General features: G+C 32.1%; 5 protein-coding genes across 5 annotated transcripts; 1 reads left to right on the plus strand and 4 right to left on the minus strand.

Annotated features, from left to right (window-relative positions):
- Window positions 1-3,940: 3,940 nt before the first annotated feature.
- On the minus strand, window positions 3,941-4,836 carry LOC107370268 (uncharacterized). Its single transcript, XM_015938257.3, has 2 exons — window positions 4,305-4,836; window positions 3,941-4,151 (listed from the first exon to the last, which is right to left on the minus strand). Exons 1-2 carry the CDS (start codon window positions 4,770-4,772, stop codon window positions 4,062-4,064), a joined length of 558 nt encoding a protein of 185 aa, XP_015793743.2. The 5' UTR covers window positions 4,773-4,836; the 3' UTR covers window positions 3,941-4,061.
- A 2,089-nt stretch (window positions 4,837-6,925) lies between these two features.
- LOC107370267 (uncharacterized) lies at window positions 6,926-7,824 on the minus strand. Its single transcript, XM_015938256.3, has 2 exons — window positions 7,290-7,824; window positions 6,926-7,149 (listed from the first exon to the last, which is right to left on the minus strand). The coding sequence occupies exons 1-2, from the start codon at window positions 7,752-7,754 to the stop codon at window positions 7,060-7,062; spliced, it is 555 nt and encodes a 184-aa protein (XP_015793742.2). The 5' UTR covers window positions 7,755-7,824; the 3' UTR covers window positions 6,926-7,059.
- Window positions 7,825-8,493: 669 nt separating this feature from the next.
- LOC107370273 (ganglioside GM2 activator-like) lies at window positions 8,494-9,758 on the minus strand. Its single transcript, XM_015938262.3, has 2 exons — window positions 8,921-9,758; window positions 8,494-8,806 (listed from the first exon to the last, which is right to left on the minus strand). Exons 1-2 carry the CDS (start codon window positions 9,386-9,388, stop codon window positions 8,717-8,719), a joined length of 558 nt encoding a protein of 185 aa, XP_015793748.1. The 5' UTR covers window positions 9,389-9,758; the 3' UTR covers window positions 8,494-8,716.
- Window positions 9,759-10,257: 499 nt separating this feature from the next.
- On the minus strand, window positions 10,258-11,137 carry LOC107370667 (ganglioside GM2 activator). The gene is made up of 2 exons (XM_015938635.3): window positions 10,559-11,137; window positions 10,258-10,482 (listed from the first exon to the last, which is right to left on the minus strand). Exons 1-2 carry the CDS (start codon window positions 11,027-11,029, stop codon window positions 10,393-10,395), a joined length of 561 nt encoding a protein of 186 aa, XP_015794121.1. The 5' UTR covers window positions 11,030-11,137; the 3' UTR covers window positions 10,258-10,392.
- A 7,479-nt stretch (window positions 11,138-18,616) lies between these two features.
- LOC107370670 (uncharacterized) lies at window positions 18,617-19,501 on the plus strand. Its single transcript, XM_015938639.3, has 2 exons — window positions 18,617-19,152; window positions 19,348-19,501. The coding sequence occupies exons 1-2, from the start codon at window positions 18,682-18,684 to the stop codon at window positions 19,435-19,437; spliced, it is 561 nt and encodes a 186-aa protein (XP_015794125.2). The 5' UTR covers window positions 18,617-18,681; the 3' UTR covers window positions 19,438-19,501.

The raw sequence follows: 19,501 nt of genomic DNA on the forward strand, positions 1-19,501 counted from the left end.
CTGATAATGAAGTTCATCTCATTACGATTGGCAAAAGAATCTCAAGATGGATGAGATTATTTTCCCGTCGACATCGTCATTGCACCTTGCCACACTTATCAACTTGCAAGAAACAAATGAACAGAAAAAAGGTGAAAAAATGAAATAAAAGCGTAAATTGATTTCTCATTTGCAGCTTTGTGTTTAAATGTGAAAATTGTGTGAAAAAAAGGAAAGTTTATCACGTCAATTTTTCTACCTTTTTTGGCTTCTCCAGTTGAAAGGTAAAAGGTGATTCAATGGCTACCAAGGGTGAAGTATAAAGAGATTTTTTTCTGGAATTTAATTTGACCTTCTATTCACTTTGTGTGATAATTGAAAAAAAACTTTCGACTAATCAACTTTTTTTGCCATTTTTTCTTGTAATTGATTAAATTGTTGCTTATCAACTTGCCAAATCTGTTCATTCAAACACAAGAATCGAGATTAAAGTTCAATTGTTGCTATCAATTGGCTATCGATGGACAATGAAAACAATTTAACAGTTTGATTCTTAGCTTATCATGGATCATGTTAACTTAATCAACTTTTGAATTTTCATTCTTATCATTTGTCTGTTTAGATTGATAATTATTGATGGCGCTATTAAATATGATTGATAATGAAAATGTTTCAATTGAATTTTCATGAGCTCATCACAAGGTGAACAAGTTTTTGTCTTGTTTTTTTCTCGATTTTCATTAAAATTGAAATGCAAAGTTTAACCTTTTGAAAACTCAATGTTGACCAACTGCAACTTGAAGACTTTTTAATCTTTTAATTTATACTTTTCATTTTAAAAATTTGAATTTACCGTTTAACGCAAGATGAAATATAAACTTGACCAGTTAACCAGCAATTATGGAGTTGTTAGTGAAACTCAACAAATGAAAGGCATTTGTAATTCATTGAGGCTTTAAACAAATGATGGTTTTTGCGGTTAAAGGGTTAACCCGTTGTCAATCATAATTCATTTGCATTCGTTGGATGAAGCAAAAGAATTGGAATGAATTTTCAGAACAAAAGCATTTTGTTCAAGGAAACAAATGGTTCCGTTGAAACCATGTAATTTAACTAACAAGATATTAACAAGACTTGAGTTATTTAAGTTTCATCTCATTTTCAAATTGTTACTTTGTAACTCTTGTTGAGATGCATTTTGAGCACCCAATTATTATTGAATCAATTTGTTAAAGACTCGAAATAAAGGTTCAAGGATTTGCAAATTTAGAAGCCGAAAAGGGTTCAATTGGAGATTTTTTTGCTTGCTTTGAACCTTGGCACACCTCAATGTGAATGGAAACGCTAAGACAAAAACTAAACTTTTAAAGTGCGAAAAGGTTGTGTTTGGCCAACAGTTTAACAAGATAATTTTTGGTTAATATTATTTATGTTGGGCCAATAATTTTGGTTTGGCTTTGCTTGATAACTTGTGATGATTATGATTAGAGAGATGAAATTGCATTGTGAGTTTTGAATGAAAAAAAGGGAGCGAAAAAGGGACGAAACTGAAAGCTAAAGGATTGACAAGTTGATAGTGAAATGAGGACGAAAACACGAGGTGTGTTTACCAAGTTTAGGCACCAAATAAATGGCTCTTTTGTAGCAGAATGAATGTAATAAAGTTTACCTTTTCTTTCCTGTGCTCTTCTTCTTCTTCTTCTTCTTCTTTCTAGCATTGTTGTGATGGGTCTATTGATGCGTATGTGTGTGTGTTGTGTTCAATTTTCAGTGTTGCACATAAAAAGAAATGAATGGAACGAAGTACTTTATCAATGTTTCTGTGCAATAAAATATAAGGGCAAGTCAATGATGAATGTTAATGTGAATTTAGGTTACACTCAAAAGGAAAGTGAAATGTCAACTCGACAATTTATTAAGTCATTTAATCGGCCCATTTACAATGCTCATTTCTCATTAATTAATGAACTTGATTCGCTTTTTCATTCCAAAGCATAACATCCAACCTTTGAAAATTTTCTTTTTTTAGTTCGACATTTTTTTCATTTTCTTGATGAAAAGTCGAACCTGCAACCAAGCGAACCTGATTCATTGGAAAACTTGGAATCAATTTAGCGATTCACAGTTAGGAGTGAAATGACGATTATTTGCAAACAAACTCGAATATTTTCGATTTTTTATGTCTAAAGAATATCAAGTTTTGATTGAAATGAAAAGGGAAAATTGAAATTTCTTTCTTTTGTTTTGCAAACTTTGATGACAGAAACTTGTCATGTGTTAGCTTTGTTTGAATTTGTGTTCAAAATATTTTTGGTTCAAAAATTTGAAAGGAACATTATTTGATGTTCCGTTTTTAGTCGAAATGAAAGACTTTTCAGAAGACTCTGGCAATGGGACGTAACTTTTTTACTTGGAAAGGTATTGAACTTGACCATGTAATGAGATTTGTCTAAAACTTGCGTCAAAAGTGACAGCCATTACAAGGGCGATTTGAATCAATGTTGAAATGCAATTTGAATGAAATGATTAAGCTTGTTAAAACATGGGTTAACTGTGAGTCCACTTGAAGGGTGTAAAGATGAAAAATGTTACAATGTCGGGAAAGGGAAGGAAAAGGATCAAGTTCAATGCTCAAAGTTTGAAGTATTCATTTAAGTCAAATGAGAAGGATAAAATAGATGTCAATAAATGCGGTTAACGTTGAAATGTTGAAGGTATTACATGATTAACATCTTATGGACGGTGTTAACTCATCTCTATATCAACTACTGGCTTGTTATCATACAAAAGGTGAGAGGAAAATGAGGATTACTGTCAACTTAAAATCTTTTCATTTTTACCTGGAAACTCGTCTCTCTTTCTTTCTCTCTCACACTCTTCTCCTAATCATCATCTTCTTGTCCTGGTCAATTTACACACCTTAATTTTTGATGGTAAAATTTGGCAACATTTTTTTGTTATTCTTGTAACTTTACTCACTCAAGGACAAAAGACTGAAGATGATAAAGAGCCAAGTGGAAATGGAATGAAATAATTTGTTTGAAATGTTCATTTAAGAAACGCTAAGTTGACTGTCCATCTTAGGCATCCATCGATATGAATATCATTGTAATGTGCAAAGATATATCAAACTCACTTGATTTGGTTTAATAAGGAAATGGATTGACACAGTGAATGAGAAATGAAAAATGATTGTTTCCTCTTTTCTGGTTTTTCTTGCTCTTGTTCCCATTGTAGTCTCTTGCTCTTGACACTTCAAGTCAATCTGAGTGGCTAAGCTTGAGATAATGTTGAGCTTCAATTTGACAATTCATTGAATCAAAACAAAAAACTTTTCTTGTTCTAATGGTAAAATTTAAAGGTAAAACTTTCCTCCGGGCTTTTTACTGCTCACCTTATCATTAATTGTATCCACTTATGTAACAGCAATCATGATCGTGATTGAACCGGCTTTTAAATCACAGGTAATCACACACTTAATAGACTCTGAACACTCTTGGATAACGAGCTCACATTAATCTATTTTTTATGGTTTGCTGTTCATTCAGTTCCAAGGGTTCTATGATTATATGCAAATTGATTTACTTTTTTCTTCTTCTTTATAATGATTCAAAATTAATGGAGGAAACTGTTGAAATTGATAAAACGTGAAAATGCGCTAATTAAATTAACTCTGTGAGTTACATTTGCCTTTCAACTTTGTACTTTAAATATCTTGATTGCTGACATGAAACGAGTAAAATGTTTACATTGTTATCAACAGTTGACTCTACAAGCAGACGATCGATCATGGATGATTACAAATTTTTTTCATTGAATACAATTTCTAGTAGAAAAGTCTTTCTTTAAGCACAGATTCAAACTGATTCATCAGATACCATAATTCTGGTAGAATCAAGTCATTTTATTCAGAACCACCAACTATCCATCTTATCACAACAAGCAGGATTCAATTATCTGATTGCATTGATTGGAAGCTTTATTGTGTTTATTCCACAAGATTTTTGAGATTTGTCTTGTACAGTTACTTGCTATTCACCGACATGTAAGTTAGTGAGGCAAATGAGGTGAAGTGGAAAAGGTTATACATCGATTTGTAAATCAGCTGAAAGAGCAAGGCATCCAATCTCGGCACCCTGTAAGTACCATCGAACAATAAGCTCATAGTTACCCTGAAAATGAAAAAATGAGAAAATGAATATTCGCTGAAGTGGCAAAATATAACATAGAGAATATCAATTCTGGATTGAATTTAGGCTTGTATCTTTTACTTTGACCCAATCACAATTGACAAGAGTAGCGATTATTAATGAAATAAATCTTACCGAAGCTGCCCAACTAAAAGCAGAAAGTAATGGTTTGAATCCATCCAATGGAACTGGATAAGCAACATGGCCTGCATATCGACCTGACTTCATTAAACAATCAAAAGGTACTTTTAATTGAGTAGCAACGGCACGAGCGAAAATTGCGTTTGAATTGACCATATAGCAGAAATTATTAGAACAGCTTCCAACGTCGTTGATACAAGGAAGCAAAAAGCTGTTTTTATAACCAAGAATGTTAAAGTGTCTTCTGACCTCAGAACTCATTGTAACTTCTTTGACCATTGGATCAAGTAAACTGAAGTCAACTCCAAATTCAATCGGAGTCCTGCCATCGATAATCAAATTTTCACCCTTGAAGTTCAACTTTCTAAAAACCAAAGATCTATCAGCGTTTCCACAGTCTTCCCAGCTGATGGCACACGAGATGCATAATGGAAGTAAACAGAAAACGATTAACTGAAACATTTTGCTGAAATTTTTCAACGAAATTTACTTCTAAAATTGGAGGACTTTAGCTATGAGATGAGTTAGGCTCGAATGAGGGTTTAATAACAACTCTTATTAGTTTTAAATACGCTTCATCAGATTCAATAGAATAATCATGATTGCTTCAAGTTCCTTTGTTCAAAGTTTTGGTACTGATGTAGTATTTATATTCTAATGGTGATTCATTCAATGGTAAAATAATAGAAGAGTTACTTTTTATCCAATTTAAATCATTATTATCGTTACATTATCATTATCTCTTTAAATCAATGTATTTTCATCTCTCTGAGCAATTTCCATGCAACATTATCTTGAAAGCAAAGAACAATAGCCTAAGATTCACCATTTAACGAGCCATATAAGGTAATGGCACCAAAAATTTAGTCATAATTCAAATCGAATTGATGATTGTAGGTTCATAAAATTAAGTCTATTTCTGATCGGCAGTTTTTACAAAATTGAAACTTCGATATCCTTTTTTGGGGCAGTTGAGACACCAGATTTTTCACAGAAAACTCTTTACTCTTTACTTGAAAGGAAAAGTTTTGCATAAAATCCTTAACCAATAATGAAACATCAACCTGAATCATCAACAAGTTTTAGCACTCACTCAATGTCATTGAATACGGTGCATTTAGGACAATATAGTGAATCTCTCTGTCGTCTTCTATTTTCATGAATCTCTCCGAGATCTGGATCCTGAGAGGAGCTTCTCTATTTTTTAATTATTTCTCTTAGAACCCACTCAGTTTGGCCACAATTTCGACACAAAAATTTGATACATTGACTTTAAATAGTGTACAAATCATAGCCTAGTCATATTTCTGATGAATCAAATCTTATAATTCTGATAGAATAAAAGAAGTCTATCCTGAAGAATAACTATCAATCTTTAGTCACACCAAACAGGATTCAATGATCTTATTACCCAAATTAATTAGTTGATTGAAACTTTATTGTGTTTGTATCACAAGCTTATTTAATCGAGATTAGCCTTGAATCGAAGTTACATATTATTCGGCAACATGTGAGTTGATGCAATGCATTTATTAATAAGTATGATAAGTAATGTGTGATAGAAAACGATTATTAATGGACCTCCACGCTAGATGAAACAGCAAGACATCCAATCTCGTCATCTTGCAGAAACCATCGAATAACTAACTTGCTCATATTACCCTTGCGCTTAAGACTCTCAATGATTCGATCATATTCCGTATCATTGGCAGATTGGACAACCTTTTCTTGTATAGCAAAACAAATGTTTCTCATTCGAGCATGGGTTCGAAAGGCACTGCTTCCAGACTCACCGTACTGTCCCTCCGAGCTTATCAGGCTCACATATGTCCAGTTGAAATGCTCGATAAAATCAACTAATGTCAATAATGTAACAAATTTCTAAAATATTTCATCTCTCGTTTTTATCAAATTGACTAAAAAACATTTCTCATCAGCTTTCCTTATTGAATTACCAAATTGCACTAAACTGTCGAGTTTCTTCGTACCTCTCCTTTACTTATTGAATCTGAGGCTTTTAGCTACAGATGGTTTAGTCACAAATGAGGGTTGAATAACAATTCTTATTATTCTTTATATTGCTAACCAGATTCACCAGAATAATAACAATTGGTTCAAGTTCAAATGAAATCAATCTTATCGATCGATGAATATTCAGATAATAGTATTCATAATTATATTTTTTGATGTGATTTGAATCTAAAAACTAGATTCCAGGAAAATAAATCTCATTCTGAGAAACATTGATTCAAAACAAGGGATGAACAAAGATTTCAATTCTGCTGATAAAATAAAATTCGAGTGGTGACTGATTCAGTTATGAGGTAATGAAAAAGTTACCTTCTAATTTAAATCATATTTATCATTACATTATGATCTCCATTATCTCTCTATCATACAAATCAATGCATCTCTGAACAATCGCGATGTTAAATGTCCATGTACAATATTATCTTAAAACCAAAGGATAATTTATTGAACCACAATAGCAGTCAAAAGTTTAGGATGATTATTGTATGAAGAATTGATCATCATGCGATCATCCTCGAACCACGATCAAAGTCCAAACTTTTAAACAAAAGTGTTATAAAAGTAGTTTGATAACTGAATTATGATTCTGATAATTTATTGAAACTTTATTGTGTTTGTATCACAAGCTTAATTAATCGAGATTCGCCTTGAATTACATTTAACTGTTATTCATCAGCATGTGAGTAATGAAATTGTGGTGAGTGAGGAGGGATTACAATTATGCATTGATCTCTACATCAGCTGTAACAGCAAGACAGCCAATCTCAATATCATTTGAGGTCCATCGTATGGTTAGCTCATATTTACCCTGGAAATAAAAAAATATTCAATTGGATGTTGCAGTATAACACTGAGAATATCAGTCTTGAACTGAATTGAAGCTTAAATCCTTCCTAGGGTCAAATGACAATTAGAAAGAGTTAAAATCATTAATAGAGTAAATCTTACCGAAGCTGCCCAACTAAGCGCAGAGAGCAATGGTCTAAACCCTTCAATTGGAACTGGATAAGTAACGTTGCCTGAATATCGACCTGGTTTCATCAAACAGTCAAAAGGTACCTTCAATTGAGTTGCGAAGGAGCGAGCCAAGGTTTCGTAGGATTGAACCATATAACAAAAGTTATTGGAGCAAGTTCCAACATCGTTGATGCAGGGAAGAGAGACGCTGGTTTCGTATCCAAGAATCGTAAAGTATCTTCTGAGTTCAGCACTCAATATAACCTCATTGTCCACAGGATCAAGTAGACTGAAGTCAACTTCAGCTCGGATTGGATTGACTCCATCGATGAGTAAAGACTCATTTTTAAAATTCAACTTTCGGAAAACCAAAGATCTATCAGCTTGACCACAGTCTTCGTAGTTGACACAAGAGATGAGTAATGGAAGTAAACAGAAGATGACTAGCTGAAACATGATACAGAACTTTTCCCTGCAGAAGATTTACCAATTCAGCTGAATTTTTTATTTTCCAGTGAATTTGACTCAAATGACGATTGAATAACAGCTCTTATTAGTTTTAAATGTAATTCATCAATGCTTTATCAAATTCAACAGAATAATCACAATTGATATGTTTCAATCTTTTGTTGAATAATCGCTTGTTTCATTGAAATCAGTTTTGTCGATTTGATAGTGAGTGATAAATATAAGATAATTATATTCATAATCATGTACATGTGGTGCGATGAGGTTTGCGCGTGGCGAATTGCATGATAACATTTTCCATAAAGTTACGATTCTTTGCTTACTCATCGTCACTCAAAGAAACAAATGAGCTTTCTTAATGGACAATTGTTTCAATCAATTTTAATCAATTAATTATTACGTGTTCATGAATTGCTTACAAAATTGAAATGAGATTGAGTTCTAGGAAAAGGTCTTTATCATGTTAGGTGCAAAATTTTCATTCTGACAAAATAAAATTCCCATTGATTCTATTCGATAAGACAATGAAAGAGTCATTGTCTATCCAAATGCCACGAAGTTTTAAATTCAAATGTTTACACATCTCTCGAAGTTGCCATCCAACCTGACTGTGTAGGTAAAATGTCATCTTGGATTTTTTTGTTTATTTTCCATTTTTCAGTAATTTATAGCTAATTAATTGCAGCAATTTAGTTTCAAGAATGCAAATCGAGTAAGCATAGCAAAATCAGTTTTTATGAACATTTTTTTAATTTCTTCAAATGATTTTACAAAAAATCTGAGGCTGAGTATTAATAATGATACAGTTTAGGGTACGAGCATCATTTTTTTGAATAACATATACAACATTTTTGAAGCTCAAGTCTTTACATTCATTTAAGCCTTGCTTGAATTGAAAATTGAATTACGGTTATCTGTTATCCATGGTACATGAAGTTTGATGAAAAAGGTTATACATCGATTTGTAAATCAGCTGACACAGCAAGGCATCCAATCTCGTTACCCTCTAAGTACCATCGAACAATAAACTCGTATTTACCCTGAAATCCAAAAATTAAATGAAAATATTGAATTAAAGGCGAAATATCGTGAACAAAATTGTATATCTTTACTTTGTTCTCTAGAAAGAGTTTTGTTAACGGAATGAAACTTACCGAAGCTGCCCAGCTAAGAGCGGAAAGCAATGGTCTGAATCCATCCAATGGAACAGGATAAGTAATGTTTCCTGAATATCGACCTGACTTCATCTCGCAGTTAAAAGGTACTTTCAGTTGAGTAGCAATGGTTCGAGCCACGGTTTCGTAAGATTGAACCAAATAACAGAAGTTATTGGAACAGCTTCCAACGTCGTTTATGCAAGGAAGTTTAACACTTTGCTCAGCACCAAGAATGTTAAAGTATCTTCTGAGCTCAGCACTTAATGTAACTTCCTTGTCAACAGGATCAAGTAAACTGAAGTCAACTTCAGTTTGAATCGGGCTCTTGCCATCGATGACCAAATTCTGATCTTTGAAGTTCAACTTTCTGAAGACAAATGATCTATCAGCGTTTCCACAATCTTCCCAGTTGATGGCACAAGAAACGAATAATGGAAGTAAACAGAAGACGATTAACTGAAACATTATATGAAAACTTTCACTGAAACTTAGTTCTAGAATTGGAGAAATTTCTACGATTTTAACTATGAGATGAATTAGACTTGAATGATGTTTAAATAGTAACTCACATTAGTTTTAAATGTGACTTATCAGATTAGAATGCTTTATCAAATTCAACAGAATAACCACTTTTGATTTAGCTTCCAGGAAAATAAATCTCATTCTGAGAAGTATTGCTTCCAAAGCAAGTGATGCACATCAAGGTTATTTTCTGTATAATTTTATTGCTTCATGAGATCTAAATTTAAAAACAGTTTAAAATTTGCAATATTGATCTATTTTGACATTGAAACATTAGCTCCTCAACAGCTCAATCATGTACTTTCTTGGTGTACGAAGATTTAAATAAACTTCAGTAGTTTAATCATTGATTCATCATAAATCATTATTCAACCATTGATTGCTAACCAAATTGAAATGGTTCATGGATTGAGTTCTAAGAAAATGTTGATCATGTTAATTAGATGATTTTAGCATGAAAATTGCATTTAAAACAATCTAATCTGAAAGTCCTGAATTAAAAATATTTGTCGAATCAATGAGTCAATTTCAAGTTTGTGTCTTTGAAGACAAAATGCGTGCTCGACATCGTTGCGGTTTTCACCTTTTCTTTCTGAGATGAGATACTCCTTTGATCTGAACTAATGATAATCAGATAGAGCCATATAAAGGAAATGATTGGACATTCATAAATTCAGGCCATTTTGAAGATAATATGGAGAAAAACAAAAGGTTTGTTCTTTTCGTTGCTTACGAACAAATGGGAATATTTTTGGCAATGCAAATTGATTTTGAAGCAAACCGTTATTATGAAAATAAACTCAGAATCAAAGTTTTGCAGATAAAAATTATTTGTACTTTTTATTAAAAATTTACAGCAACTCGGTGCAAATTAATAAAATATATTTTGTGATATGTTCAGTTAAAGTGAGTGAGATATTTTGGCAAAGAATAGAAAAAAAAATAATTTAAGGATTAATTTGTAATGCAGATCCAATTGCAAGACAACCGGCTTCTTGGTCTCCAAAGTACCAACGAATTACGAGCTCATATTTACCCTGTAAAATTAAGAGAATATATAATAAGATTTAGAAATATAATGAGCTTATTCATAACTGACAATAAAAGACTTACTGAGAGATTATTTGTAATCACAGTAGGAATTTTATTGAAGACGTTGGTCGGTATAGGGTAGGTGATGTTGCCTTTATAACGGCCTTTCTCTATCGCACAGTCGAATGGCACATGAAGTTGATCAGCAAAGGAACGAGCCAGGTTTGAATAGGATTGGACGAAATAGCAAAATGGACCAGAACAGCTTCCAGCATCATTAATACAAGGTATTTTAACACTTGATTTGATACCAAGAATTGAAAAGTATCGTCTCAGTTCAGCGCTCATTGTAACCTCATAGTCGAATGGATCGAGTACAGAAAAGTCGACTTCAGCTTCGATCGGTTTATGACCATCGATGACGATTGCATCACTTTTAAAGTTTATCTTGTGAAAGACCAGCGATCTATCAGCTTGACCACAATCTTCCCAGTTGACAGCGCAAGAGATTAATGCTGGAAGTAAACAGTAAACAAATAAATTGAGAATCATGATGAAAGACTTTATGATTGATTTGAAACTTTAATTATGAAATTGGTTCAGATTCAAGTGTAAACACAGGAATGCTTTAGTGTTATAATTAAACAATTGAAGCACTGAATGATGACTGTAACTTTGTTCATTAAAGATGCTCTTTAAATACCAATATAACTCTAGGATGTGAGTAATGATTACATCAGATAGCTTCCATCTCCCCTTTAATGATGCATTATCAACACAGGTAAGGCTGATTTTTCAATGACACATTGTTTTGATGAAAGTAAATCAGTGCAATCAACAACATTAATCGAAGCCAAAACCTTGAAGTTAGTTGCATTGTTGTATTTGCATGATATTAAACAATATGGATTGAACCTCATCTGGTTAAAAAAATGCAATTGATCTTGAGTTGATTGCAATTGAGTTTGATCTACAATCAAACTCTTTCCTTCAACTGAGGTCAGGTAAGAAAAAGCTCTAGAAATGATAGCGAGCATTTTCGGCAATTTCTCGTTTCATCGAAATGCTTCAAGTCAGTCAACTAATATTTAGCGCTAAACTTATTTTCTGTGCAAAAAATCATCTTATATGAATATGAAGATCTCAAATGTTCAAACCAGTAACTCATTAAAGAAAAATCCAAGTTAATTTGAATGATTTGTATTTTGATATTCATTTTCATCTCTGGTTATCGATAATTATTTTGATGATTTCATGATTAATCTTTTGATAGTTGACTGAGTTTGTGTAATCAACTAAAGAAATATTTTCATAACAATGAGTTGTTTTGAATGAGTAACAATCTGATTTCAGGTTGAGGTGCTGTTATCAGTGATAATTTTATGCAATATTTTGCATTGTTATATTGTAACAAGTTGTTGCTCTCTTCATGAGTTGACATTAATTGAAAAAAGGTCAATATTTTCTTACGATTCAGCAATCGGTAATTATCTTGAGCTTGCTATTAATAGCAGAACAAGGTAAGAAGAAGAAATGAGAATTGAAAATAATGATGCAAATAATGATCAAATGTAAGCATGAAGTTATTAATTTTTCTCAACTTTTTCTCTCTGAATAATATCAATCATGTTTACTTGATTTGAAATTGAGTAAACAAGATAAGATTGATATTTAAAACGAATCAGCAACTTATCGTTTTCTTGACCAGTTAAACACACACCAAAGGGTGTTGAGCGAGTTTTCACTAAACTTGTAAACAAATCGTGACATTCAAATGCATTATCATTCATTATAATCAGTTAATCAGCAATCATCATCATTATTGGTAAATGATGAAGGTTCCTCAGTAAAGAGATGAAAAATACAAGAAAAGGTAAACTTCGTGATTCCCGATTCTTACCTTTTTTTCATTTTCCTTTTTTTTCGGGTAATTAATTGTCTTTAAATTGGTTAAGACGGTGAAAATTTCAACAACAATAACAAGGTACGAAACAAAAAATGGAAAACAAAAACGCATTAAATTGAGATAATTTGTACAACCTGTTGATCTGAAGCAATATTTTCCAGTTATCATTGGCAATGGAAGGCGATTTTTCATCAATTTTCAAATACAATTTCAATTGACACATCAACAGTTTTTTCCTAGAAACTCTTTTTTAAAATATTATCAAAAGTCGAAGTGCATTCCTTAGCGATAACTCGACAATAAATTGATAATTTGGCAAATTTTCCATTTGATTAACATTCGAAATTGATTTTTTGACAAAAAATGATGAAATGAATTTAACTGGTGGTGTGATGCGATAAGAAACGCGCCATTCTATATTTACGCCCAAAAATTTGTGACAAGATCTGGGTTTATAGAGTTAGTTTACTAGCTTTCAATTTATATCCATTTATGGGTGAAATTAGTCATATTTATTCAATTTCAATATAGTCGGTAGTAATGAATTGGAAATGAAATGGTTCTTAATTTGAACGAAAATCGAGGAACATGAAGAACAGGAAATATGGAAATTCGATGATTCAAACAAACACAGAAATGAATTAGATCAATGCTATTGATGAGATGAAAGACCAGGATTTGTATTTGATTGTAAACTAGAAACGAGAAAAAACTAATTCCAGAGATTTGAATGTTTTGAAATATTGAAATAACAATTAAAAGTGAAGCATCAATTCGTGATGAAAAAGCGTGAAACACAAAAAACTCATCACAATATCATTTTGTTTTCCTTTTAATTTGATATGGATGGTGATAACTGATTAATAATGTTACTTGGAAAATAACAGTTAAGTGATTCTTTGTACCGGTAAAGGTAATTGAGGTTAGTTAATCGTAATCTTTTTAACGGTAATTGTGATCATTATGAGTTTAAATGAACCTTTTACTTGACTTTGTACAAAGGTAAATGAAACAGTCAAAGTAAGGCGCAAAAAATTAATCAAATTTAAACTGTAAAAGCACAAAGAAAAGGTGATTAAAAGTGAAAACCAAGGCCACCCAAGTCTCGAAGTGTGTGTCCATGTTAAGTGGCGTTTCATCGTTTTCTGTGCACTAAGCACGTCTCTAGAGTTCAATGAGTAATGAAGATGATCGATGAAATTGATTGAGAAGAGAGAAAAGATTGTTTTCTATTTTTTGTGTTGAGTAACATTTTTCTTCTTCTATACGTTTGTAGCCTTACTGTATTAAGACCTGAGGTCATAATGAGCTTAGGTGTAATCTAATGTCGGCTTGGGCTTGGTGTTGTTGAAGTGCAAAATTAAAGTTAATGGCAACACTTGCAAAATGATGGAAACTCTGGAAGAAAATATCTGATCGTAAAGGTCGGTAAAGGCAAATCACCTAAAAATGGGGAAAATTGTTTTCCATCACGATTTGGTTACGATGTTAACATTTATTATGTGATTAACACACCAATGATTGGTGATTCCTATCAAATTATCATAACAAGGTAAATGTGATAAAACAAAATTAGAAGTGAAAAGTAATAATGATAATGAATAATGAATAATGATTATTAAAGGTTTGTACAAGAAAACCTCACACAACGTGAATAAGAAAAGCAACATTTTCAACAAGTAAATGCTATTCGAGTTACCTGCAAGGTATTATCATTAAATGGTAATGTTGAGGTAAAGAGAAAAGTTAACTTTTCTTGTTCCATGTTGACCACTTTTCGTTTAATCAAAGAATCACCCACCACATATCATCATTACCTTCGAACAAGATAATTTCATGAACTGAATGGCTTTAATGATGATAATAATGACGCCTCAAGCTTTCCCTTTATTCTTATGCTTATAAATCTTCTAAAAGTGAAGCTTCAAGCTTTCAACTTGCTGCTAAATGGCGCTATGTTAACGTTGAAACTGTTGATTGCTGGGTGTCTGATTAATTCCATATTTTATCCTAAAATGCGCTCTTGTTGGTCTTAAGGTTTATAGATTTTCATGTGAGTTTCAACTTGCTTCAATCTGAGGAAAGCTGATGGTTGAATTCAAGATGATATTGCTATCTTAGAATCTGGTTAATTTTTCAAAATGTTATTTCTAAGTGATTATAATATTATCACGTCATGTTCACGGAAAGACCTTTCGAAACAGTCCAACAATAATTATCACTTTGTAAAGTAAAAACTAGAAAATATTGAAAATGCGAAATTTTGGTTAGAATCGAAACTAAAATTTTTCATTGAAATGGAGTCAAGGTGAAAGTGAAAGAAACCAAAAACGAAGATTCTCCAATTCGAACTCCAAAAATCAAAGTTAAAACTAGCATTTGTGACACAAATTGCTGTACTGAGTACTTTTCCGGATTAGTTAAAGAACCAATATTTTTGGTTTTCATCGATTGAGGTCTGATACCATAACTCTTACTGTATTTTTGTACTTACTTTTGTGCTGTTACAGTATCTTATGAAAGAAGTCGAATACAATTTTGCTTCGATTTCACCTTCTGAACCCATCCTAACTTTCTATGTAACTAAATTTGGACACTAGCAATTAGTGAGTAAATGGCTTTCATGCTGTTCAAATAGAGTGGAAATAATTGGTTACTAATTGTATCCAGAAACAAGATGTTGGACCTTGTGATCATTTCGAGTATCGATTTTAGCAGAAAATCATTGTACTTGAGTTATTTGCTATATTTCGGTGGCTTCACTTCTAATTTCGAGACAATCTTTCTAGACGGCATTTCCTTTTTCTGAGGCTCATTTCAACATTCGTTAAATTTCTAACTTTTGACTTGTGGACTTTTTGCTCGTTCCTTTGATTTTATCCACGTTTTCTTGCATGCCAAAGTACTCCAAACATTTTACACTCATGATCTAAATGCACCTAAATTTTCTGTGTAATTGAACACATAATTTTCAGCAGCAAACTTAACACTTATAAGTGCTGAAAGTCCTTCTCGATTTTGTAACGATTGACAAGTCTGCTTTGATTCTTAAAGATAATACTTAATATTGACCAATAATGATTTCTATTGCTCCCATTTCCATCTTGCAGATCTTTGAATTTTATATTATTTTTTCATTCAAAAGAACAGAATTACCATGTGTGAGTCACACTTCTGACGAAGGTCTGAGTAATAAGTTTTGCTTCCTTTTTTTGCAACTAAGTCTAAAGTATGTGTAATACAAGGGTTTGACTGTGATTCATAAAAGTTGACTCATTTGTTTGGTAAATATTAGAGTAATAGATACATTGCATTTAGTTATTGTTGCAAACATGCAATCAATTTCATCGATGTGATTAATGAGGGAGTTGCACATGCAGGGAATATGATTAATAAAATTTTATTTGATAGATATTTCCAAGAACTCAAATAAATGAATCACTAGAAATCAATGGGACCTTTGCTCTAATTGTAGACAAAAGGTTGACAAAAATAATTGGGTTCAGAGGTGGAAGCATAATGAAAGCTATTGACTATAGGTAAATGGATAAAAAGAAAATAAATATTCAACACCATTTTTTCAGCAGAAAAAATACACATTTTTCAATAAAATATGTCAATTCAAATTTTAGATCAACATGATAATTTTTTGATTGAATTTGTTGATTTGTTTCGTTTATATTTCTCTTCTTTATTTTTCAATTTTCCGTTATTTTTCTTTGGGCTTTCTTGATTTTCTTTGTTGATCTTGAGAAATAAGAACCTTTACTGCATCCGCTTTTTCGTTATGGGCTGGCCATACTTCAAAGAAATGCCTTGTTTAATCAAATAGACAACATGATTCGAGGAAAATATGAAGTTAAAGTGAGCTTGCATTTTATTGAATCAATTTTTTTGGTTTGGTTGCAAGTGCTAAAAGGAGAGTCGATCAAAACAGTATCCATTGTTCGTATCATGAATTGAGTGACAGAAGATGACTCACAGTCGTTCGTAAAATTGGTTAAAGTAAACACAAACAGTGTGATGGAAAGCCTAAAAAAAGTTTTGTACCATATAAGCTAGTCGAAGTCCAGAAGCTAGGGGAAGCTAAAAATGTAAATGAATGGCTCAAGTGAGAATTCCTAAAGAATGCTGAAACCATTTTGAATATTATTCAGGCGGAACAAAGTCTAAATCTTTGAACAAAATAATTGGGAAATGAATTCCAGCTTCGAAATAAAAAGATGATTCAAACATCATGTTTAAGTTTCATTGTTTATTATCTGAGGATGAATAAGACCAGATTTCAATGGTGGTCTTGTTTTCATCACAAGATATTCATCATTCAGTCCACGCAAACTTGAACTTCATTTATGTCTCTGTTTTTTCAATGATAATGGCCTGAGTTTAGGATATTTAGGAGTGCGAGTTTAAATGAACTGGATCAGTCATTGTGGAAACAAGTACATGTGTATATCTTGAGTTATTCATTTTTCAGTTCATGTAAACTTGAATAACTAAAGCTCACGTCCAATTGCTCTTCAGTATGTAAGGGATCTCTTCACCAACTGTCTCTTCTCCTTTTACAGTTTGTCATTATCAGTCACCCTTTAGTTTTCCCTTACTTTTCATTAGCTCTTTCCTTTTCCTTTAATTTCGATATAAAGGGTGATTTTTTAAGTTGTCCGAGAGGTAAACACTGAATGAACACAATTGGATAAAGATAATTGCAATGATTGATAAAAAAAATTGAAAATAAACGCCATCTTCTGATCAATATATCACTGACCAATTAATACTAATCGCTGTGTCAATAAATTTACCTAAATAATCACATAGATCAGAAGATGGGCTTTAATTTCAATTTTTTTATCAATCACTGCAGTTATCTTTATCCAATTGTGTTCATTCAGTGTTTACCTCTCGGACAACTAAAAAAATCACCCTTTAAATGGTCAACAGTAAGTTAATTTAATTTATGTGTAATTTGGTATTGTATCAACAATCAAGAAAATTTTTCAGTGTTTGATGAGCATCTCTCTCATATTTTTGAGCCTCTAATATTTGTGCCTTTACCTTGTGCCTTCAATATTTGGGCGCAAATATAATTAAAGTGAATTGTTCTCATCAAAGATCTGAATAAGTAATTTATTGGTGAATTTATTACTGAATCACATCACTTTGTGTTGCTTTACTTCTCATCCCTTAGTAGAGTACTCACAAGTAAATGAACAATGAAACTAAATTATGATCGTGAAATATTCTTTTCATTTCAAAGCTAAAATGGGCTCAATTCTCAATTATTTTATCCTCAGATTTGCTTGCACTATGAGATGAGAAATAGAAATTCGTAAAGAATGCTAAAATCACTTCTGAATCTGAATCAAGAGATTATTTGACAACCGTAATTTAGTTTCATTGTTTATTTACTGAAGATCAATTAGACCTGTGTTTATATTTTCCAAATTTGAATGAGCTGAAAAATGAATAACTCAAGACATCTTTATTTCCACTGTGAGATATTAATTATTCAATCGTTAACTTAATTTATGATTTTTCAGTGTTAATGGTTGAAATATGGCAATTAACTGATTAACAAAGAAATTTCAATTGGACATTTCCATTCAAATTAACGTGTCAGAGTGAGTTTTCAATTTGTGTTTGTACTCGCAATCCTGATAAATCGTTGTGATTGGTAATTAAAATGAATTTTCCCGATACTTTTGCACTAAGCTTTATTATCTTCATTATTTTACAAAAATTAATCATATCTTTATAATCAAATTTAATTTATTTTTAGAACGAAATAGACTTAATTGGAACTCAATTGTTTACAAGATTTTCGTTAATCTCATTTCAGATCGGACAAGACAATGTGTTAGCCCAGTTGAAAAGCTATTCAGTCAACTGTTGCATTGTTTCAAGATTGAATAGCTGGAAAACTGGACTAATTCATGATGCAACAGAAGATACATCATAGACTATCAACACTGGAAGCTCAAAAATTATTATCAATGATATAATGCTGTTCATATATTCAAGAATTTATTGAAAAGAAATAAAATTTTCGCAAGGTCGTTGAAAATATTATCTTATATTCATCTCCTGCTTTTAGATTATTTTATTGGAAAAATGGTGGAAATATCAGAGAAATGAAAGATTAACTGCTGAAAAGCCGTGATTATTTAATCAAAGATGAATCCTAAAATTAGTATAAAACTAACCACAATGTGATTCATTTATTGTTGCTTTTACTTCAGTTGACTCATTGCATCTGAATAGCTGAAAACTTGAGTTGCTTAGGAAAAAATTCTGTATCATGTTTCGGTTAATCATCTACTGTTTACTTCCATTGCTAACCTTTGGTGCCATTAACTGGGAAGATTGTGGTCAAGCTGATAGATCATTGGTTTTGCGCAAGTTCAATGTCAAAGGTGACAAAGTGTTCGTTGATGGCAACAATTCAATTGAAGCTGAGATTGACTTCAGTCTTCTCGATCCTTTAGACGAAGAAGTTACAATGAGCTCTGAATTCAGAAGGTACTTTTCAATTCTTGGTGTTGAAGCAAGTGTCAAAATTCCATGTAGGAGCGATGTTGGAAGCTGTTCTGGTTCTTTTTGCTATTTTGTAGATTCATATAAAAATCTGGCCAATACTTTTGCTGCTCAACTCAAGGTGCCACCAAGTTGCAAAATGCAAGTTGGACGTTACATGGGAAACGTCTCTTATCCGATTCCACTCAAAGATATCGGACATGTTATGTCAGCAGCCCTTCAATTTGCTGCTTCGGTAAGTTATTTCAATTAAAGATTCAATATTGCAAACTCTAATTAAGAAGTCTGGTTTTGCCACAAACTTCAAAAGCTAATTCTATATATTTGAAACTTGAATAGCAAAAGTTTGACGCATTGAGCTAAATAAGATGATTTGCCTTTTCTGCACCAAACAGAATTAACTAAATACTTTCTTTCTCAAATTTTTCAGGGTAAATATGGGTTGGTCATTCGCTGGTATTACAGGGATGCTGAAATTGGTTGTGTTTCAATCATGGCTGATGTAGAATTCAAACTCTAGACTTATTTAAATCGAACTTGAATCTTTTTTTAAAATCATTACCAAAGAATGCAATAAATGTTAC

The sequence above is a fragment of the Tetranychus urticae genome, chromosome 1 (assembly GCF_039701765.1).
Source record: "Tetranychus urticae isolate SD_2017Ah chromosome 1, NJAU_TeUrti_SD_1.0, whole genome shotgun sequence".
NCBI lineage: Eukaryota > Metazoa > Arthropoda > Arachnida > Trombidiformes > Tetranychidae > Tetranychus > Tetranychus urticae.

What these genes read in the sequence shown, in the direction of transcription:
- LOC107370268 (XM_015938257.3), bottom strand. Translation starts at nt 4,772, where the DNA reads ATGTTTCAGTTAATCGTTTTCTGTTTACTTCCATTATGCATCTCGTGT. An exon ending in CTTTTAGTTGGGCAGCTTCG is followed by an intron (nt 4,152 to 4,304) that starts GTAAGATTTATT and finishes TTTCATTTTCAG; the next exon opens with GGTAACTATGAGCTTATTGT.
- LOC107370267 (XM_015938256.3), bottom strand. Translation starts at nt 7,754, where the DNA reads ATGTTTCAGCTAGTCATCTTCTGTTTACTTCCATTACTCATCTCTTGT. An exon ending in CGCTTAGTTGGGCAGCTTCG is followed by an intron (nt 7,150 to 7,289) that starts GTAAGATTTACT and finishes TTTTATTTCCAG; the next exon opens with GGTAAATATGAGCTAACCAT.
- LOC107370273 (XM_015938262.3), bottom strand. Translation starts at nt 9,388, where the DNA reads ATGTTTCAGTTAATCGTCTTCTGTTTACTTCCATTATTCGTTTCTTGT. An exon ending in CTCTTAGCTGGGCAGCTTCG is followed by an intron (nt 8,807 to 8,920) that starts GTAAGTTTCATT and finishes TTTGGATTTCAG; the next exon opens with GGTAAATACGAGTTTATTGT.
- LOC107370667 (XM_015938635.3), bottom strand. Translation starts at nt 11,029, where the DNA reads ATGATTCTCAATTTATTTGTTTACTGTTTACTTCCAGCATTAATCTCT. An exon ending in TGATTACAAATAATCTCTCA is followed by an intron (nt 10,483 to 10,558) that starts GTAAGTCTTTTA and finishes TTAATTTTACAG; the next exon opens with GGTAAATATGAGCTCGTAAT.
- LOC107370670 (XM_015938639.3), top strand. Translation starts at nt 18,682, where the DNA reads ATGTTTCGGTTAATCATCTACTGTTTACTTCCATTGCTAACCTTTGGT. An exon ending in CCCTTCAATTTGCTGCTTCG is followed by an intron (nt 19,153 to 19,347) that starts GTAAGTTATTTC and finishes CAAATTTTTCAG; the next exon opens with GGTAAATATGGGTTGGTCAT.